Source organism: Belonocnema kinseyi, chromosome 10, assembly GCF_010883055.1.
Source record: "Belonocnema kinseyi isolate 2016_QV_RU_SX_M_011 chromosome 10, B_treatae_v1, whole genome shotgun sequence".
NCBI lineage: Eukaryota > Metazoa > Arthropoda > Insecta > Hymenoptera > Cynipidae > Belonocnema > Belonocnema kinseyi.
Genome location: NC_046666.1, coordinates 37215075 through 37221074, shown reverse-complemented (window position 1 = coordinate 37221074; position 6000 = coordinate 37215075). Strand labels below are relative to the sequence as shown.

Here is a 6000-nt window from a genome sequence, read left to right as displayed (position 1 = left end):
AAGAATAAAGAAATAAGTAAATAGAAGAAGCGAGGGGTAGAAAGATAAGGGTGAGTATGGAAAGTGAATATAAGTAATAGGAAGTAATGGGAAATAGATTACAGAGGTAAGGGTTAGAAAAAAAGTAAGGGTAACTAGGGAAGATGAATTAGAAAAATTAAAGTTAGGAATGAAGAAGAAGAAATTGGGTGGTGGAAAGGAGGGGAAGTAAGATGAAGGAATGTAGGGCGAGGATGGGACATTTCGAAAAACAGGTGCAAAGTATAAGAAGTGAGGAGAAGTGAAGGGAACGGAAGTAGTGTAGCTACAGAAGGGATAGTGGAAGAGTGATGCTGAGTAGGGGAGGGGATGTTAGGACGTTTAAATTAAGGTTAGAGAAGTCGAACAATTTAGTGGATAAGAAGTGCGGATGTGCTGGGAACTGTGGAGACGGAAAGAACGAGGGAGAAAGGGGAGGCATCTTAAAGAAGTGACGTTGAGTAAGTTTTGGAAAGTAGGGGAAGTAAAAGTTTGGGGAAAGCAACAAGAGGAAAAGTACTCGTATATATGTCTGCCAGACTTTTTTCCTAGGAGTGCAAGTAGAGTAATTATAGCGAGTGAAGGATTCAGGAAAATTGTGTAAAATGGAAGTAGGAGAAGTAAGCAAAAGTAATGTGAGAGGAAATATTCGAATTCAAAATAAGCAAAGGGAGAAGGAGTAAGGTACTGAAGGGAAGGGTTAAGTAGATAAGTGAGGGTGTGTAGGGAGTGTAGAGGAGCGAAGTGGGACAATGTGGGTTAAGGATGGGAAAATAGGATAGCTTACGTGGCGAAAAAAGGAGAAGTGAGAGAAGCCGATCGAGAGATAGGTAGGTAAAGTAAAGGAAATCAAAGCAGGCGGGGCAAAAAGCATGGGAAGCAAGGAGAAGTGAGTGGCAGGTAGGTGGGGTAGTGAGGGTAGCGGGAGTCGGGAGGTGGTGGTGAATTAGGAAGGAGTAGTAGGAAAATGAAAGTCAGGGATAAGGAAGTAGGAGGAGGGAGGAGCACTATTTGAAAGGGGGTTTTGTAAAATGTGTGTAGAGGGAAAGTATAAAAGTAAGGAGAAGTGACTGAAGTGTATTAGAAAATGAAATTACGGGAGGAGAAGTGAGGGTTTGTTAAATAGGGGAGGTGAGGGAAAGTGTGGAGAGGGATAGAACAGTAGATGGAAATACAGGAGAAGAAAATTGAGGGTAGGGAAGGGAAGTGATGACAGGAGCAGTAGAGAAGGCAGAAATAGGGGAAGGATACACTTTGAGGGGGGAAGTAGAGTAAGGATAGTATGGAAAGTAAGAGTAGGGGAATCATTGTACAGAAAGAGGAGGTAAGTGAAATAAGAGGGGAGTAGGAGAGGAGGATTATCCCAGATTGGCCTACGAAACCCTTTTTTTTATGTGCGCGGCGCCTACTTTGGCCAATTTTTTGAAAAATATTTTTATTTGTTTCTTCAGTATTTTTGGAAGATTGTTCATTTCGAGAATTTGTCTGCTGCATTCTAAATATATTTTTTGTTAATAAAAAATTGTGCATAACATTAAGCATCACAAAGCAAGCTCAAAATACAAATTGTGCACAAGTGAAATCATTGAATATTACTTGATATTAAGAATTTTGTTTTTATGTGCCATACGGCTACACAAAAATAAATTTTTCTTTTTTAAGGCAAATGTATGTTTCAAGCGGGTAAAGCATGTCTGAAAGTATAGCTGTAAATTAATGTGTATATTAGAAACAAGCTATCAAAAATCAGTAAAAAAAATATGTTTTGAAGGTATAAAGCATTAATAAAAAATATATGACAGACCATATTATTTTATATTATCAGTTGCATCACAATATATAAAAAAATATATTTTTTTTATTATTTAAGCAAGCAACAAAGCTAAGACAAATTCAAAAATAAGAGCAGAATGAGCAATTATGGAATTATTTCATACATTTTTTTATGAATTGATTTATTAATATAATTTTCCGAATACAAACATTTACTAAGAAAATAAATCTCCCTATTAGAACAAATAATCACAAAAAGGGAAACTAATCTTATGTCCGAAGTTTCACGGAAATTCCAATTGAAGAGTTTTATTTGACGTCGTTTCTTACCGACTGTTCAATGTACTTTTTCCTATTTTTAAAATTAAAAAAATATGTCGTTGAAATTTGTATTTTATAATTTGTTTAAATAGTAGTATTTAATTAGTATTTTACTTATAATGTAATTATGAGTAGGGCTTCAGTACGCGCATTCGATATTAGACAGGGCACTAAAACCCTCTTCTCAATTACTTTCTAAGTTCAAAATTAAATAAATTGCATTATTCAAACAAAAGACAAAACTCAAAAGAACCAGGTCGCGGTTCTCTAATATATTTTCCGTCTTTTCATAAAACTTCTGTGAGATATCTTTATTGAACAAAAAAATAGTCGAATTTTTTTCCTTTAGCTCAAACGATTTGATTAATTTTAGCAGATTCACTTCACCCTAGTCGGTAAGTCGTGACATCATTTGCCCTTACAGTATTTACAAAGGCAATTCAAAAGAGAAATCGAAATCCCTGAATATGTAATTAATTTAAAGATTACTTAAAACTTTAAAAAAAATTTATTAGTTTGGAACACAAGATGCACCAAATTATTTATTTTTATGGCTATCTTTAGTCTCCACTATTTGGCGTCTGCATACGTCTTTTGTGTAGCAACAGCAACGCCAATAATTTGCAAAAATTGGGAAGAAATTTGAACTTTAACTAAAATTAACAGAAAAGAATGTAATGACTAATGAATTTCTAATTCCAAAATCATATTATTGGTAGAAATAACTTGATGTTGATTGCTTTTTTTCATTAATATAATCATTTCGAGTCTAATCAATAGTTCTATTTCGAGGTGGCGCTGTTTTCAACGTCAAAGAGGTACCCCTGAGGCCTATTTAAGTAAATATTTTTAAACTCAGTATGCTCTTATTTTAAAAAAACAAATTAGACTCTCATAAAGCGCCCGCTCGATTAAGCTACGCCCCTAAATCTTGGCGGGAAAGATCCTTTAGTCCCATTGCCGCATTATTTAAGCGTGATCTTGCGTATGCGCACAATATGCGACGAATTTAGAGATAGTGGAAGGGACTTAGCCAAAAAGGCGACTTCTGGAGAGGGCGCTATGTTGAAGTCTACTGCAGCGTTTCCCAAACTTTTTTGGCACTTTTTGGGGTGCGGCAGACCCGCTATCTTTCAATTACTTGATTAAAAATTCATTAAGTGGTTGAAGAATTACTAAGTTTTTAGTTTAAAATTAACTGTCTTGACTGAAAACGTAACTCATTCATTTTTTACTGAAAATTAATCGTTTTTATTTGAAAATTCAAATATTAAATTTTTCATTGAGTTTTTGACTTTTTTGGTTGAAAATTGAACTACTTGTTTGAAAGTTGAACTTCTTTGTTCAAAAATCCATTTATTGGTTCAAGATTAAACTATTTCGTTAAAAATTCGTTCTTTCTTTTTTGAAAGTTAATTTGTTAGAATGAAAATTTAACTATTCGATTATTAGAAAATTTTACAATTTGGTTTAAAATTCTAGAATTTGGCTGAGAATTGATGTATTTTGTTTGAAATTTATCTTTCTTGGGAGAAAATTAATTTTATTGATTCAAAATGTAACTGATTGGTTGACAGATGAACTGCTTTGCTAAAACTTGATTCTATTAGTTGAATATCCATTTTATTGGTTGAAAATTCAATTGCTTTCTCGAGAATTTGCCTGTTTGTGTTAAATATTCAACAACTTTATTGCTTTTTCCCCCTTAAAAATCTTTCCTGGTAGTAAATTTAGCTCTTTTTTTGAAAATTTGACTTTTTCGTTTAAAAATTCCCAATTTCTTGTTTTGCTAGAAATTTACCAACTTTGGTTAAAAATTTAATTTATTGTGATATCAAATTTTTTAAATATCCGTTATTATATTATCAAAAAATTATTTTTTTGTTGAAGATTTAAATTTGGAGTTAAGAATTTACCTATTTTGTGTATGATTCAATTACCTGGGTAAAAATTAAACTATTTTGTTTAAAATTCATCATTTAGATTGTAAATATAATTTTCTCCTGACAACTTCGACAATTTAGTAGAAATTTGATATTTGTGAAGGGAAAATTCAATTAGAGTGAAACTTGACTATAGCCCGATTTTGGGGTTGACTGTGGGTGGGAACTACCTCATTATAGCCCACTCCGCTTTTTTTAGTTCACGCCTGAGTGCTCGCCTAAGTGAAAACTGCACCCACGTAGCTCCTACTACACCTACTTGCGGCACGGCGTTGATTTTATTCAAAGCTTATTTCTTCTGTTACAAAATTTAACGACTTTTTAAAAACATTTATCTCTTCGAATTAAAATTTCATCTTTTATTAATTGAAATTTGACATTTTTTTTGTACAACAGTTCTTGATTGACAATTCATGATTCTTAAATTAAAATTGATTTGTTCTCTAGAAAATGTGTCTTTCTGGCTTGAAAAATCGACTATTTGGTTAAAAATGCAACTGTTTGAGGTTGAAGTTAATTTTATTTTTGAAATTCTACCATCTAATTGAAAATTCGTTTTCGCATGGACGAAAATATTATGATACTTATGAAGTTTGATTATTCAACAATTTGGTTGAAAATTCTTTAATTTTGCTTTAAAGTTCAACTATTTTATTGTTAATGTAACTATTAAGTCTAAAATTAATATTTTTTGTTTGATTGATGAGTCAACTACTTGGTTTAAAAAACATATTTCTTGGTTGAAAATTAATCTTCTCGGGTTTTAAAGTAAATTATTTTCGAAGGAATTAGACTTTTTGCTTTAAAATTAGTCACTTTTAGTAGAATTTTGTTTTGTTTGTTATTGTTGAAAATTTAATTAATTTGTTGATAATCCATTATATTTCGAGTTGAAATCTGAAGTGTTTTATTTTATATGCAATATTGCACCTATAAATACATTTTTATTCAAAGGAATAAAAAAAACTCTAAGAATAAATAAACTCTAAGAACATTTGTTTTTAAATGTTCAAAATGGCGTGAGGCAGTTTTGGTCAGCCTATTTTCATGATTTTAATGTATATAACAGGCCTCAAGATCATAACAATAAAAAGTTAATTGGCTTCAGGGAAATGAAAGTAGCGTTCTACACGCTATAGGTGCGTCTGCCGCAGCTAGCGTGGCGACCCCTTACCGCGGCAAGTGACCTTGAAGAAACATAAGATCCTACCGCGACAGGTGACCTTAAATCAACATGGGAGCTTACCGCGGCAGGTGACCTTGAATCAACATGAGAGCTTACTACAACAGGTGAACTTACTGCGACAGGTCACCTTACCGCGGCAGGTGTGCCTGCCGCGGGCAATCGTTTGGAAAACGCTGTTCTACTCTACTAGGCTGAAAAGAATGAAAAATAAACACAAAAAAAATAAGAGAAGAAGCAAGGCGCATGCGACACTCACGGTGGACATCGGATGAGAGTAGGTTGTGGTGTTGGAGTGTGGACGTGCTAAGGGGGACCTGCAAGATAACAGGAGGCAACATAGCCTTGGGAGCCAAATTGTTATTACAGGTCTCCTGTCTGGCTGATGTTTCGTTAACATTTTTTTTATATCGCAGGTGCGATTCAACACCTTTACTCATGGCTGTACCATTCCCTCCAGCTGGAACCGTCGGCGATATAGTTGTTGTCGTGGTTGCTGCAGAAGTTGGCACTGAAGTTAGCGGGGCCCCTGGTGAGAGGAAGTTGGTACTTCTTGTTGACATATCTCTTTTCGGGTCCACTGCCACTCCCGAAAATTCAGTTCCTGGAGTTTGGTTATTTGCGACTACAAATGCTGAATTCTCCTCCTTGGTGATACTCATGTAGTAACAGGTGTCCGTCTTCTTCATGATATGTCGTGGACCTAAACACACTTTTATCATTTTTGGACCAAGAAATATCGAATTGTTCGAGATGATAAAT

The 6000-nt window shown here is 34.0% G+C and overlaps 1 protein-coding gene across 1 annotated transcript in view; it reads right to left on the bottom strand.

Annotated features, from left to right (window-relative positions):
- LOC117181801 (potassium channel subfamily T member 2) overlaps positions 1 to 6000 on the bottom strand; it is a 387410-nt gene that overhangs the window by 78150 nt on the left and 303260 nt on the right. Inside the window, exon 13 of the mRNA XM_033374772.1 lies at positions 5498 to 5941. Within this exon, the coding sequence (XP_033230663.1) occupies positions 5498 to 5941 (444 nt within the window). The remainder of the gene's footprint in view (positions 1 to 5497; positions 5942 to 6000) is intronic.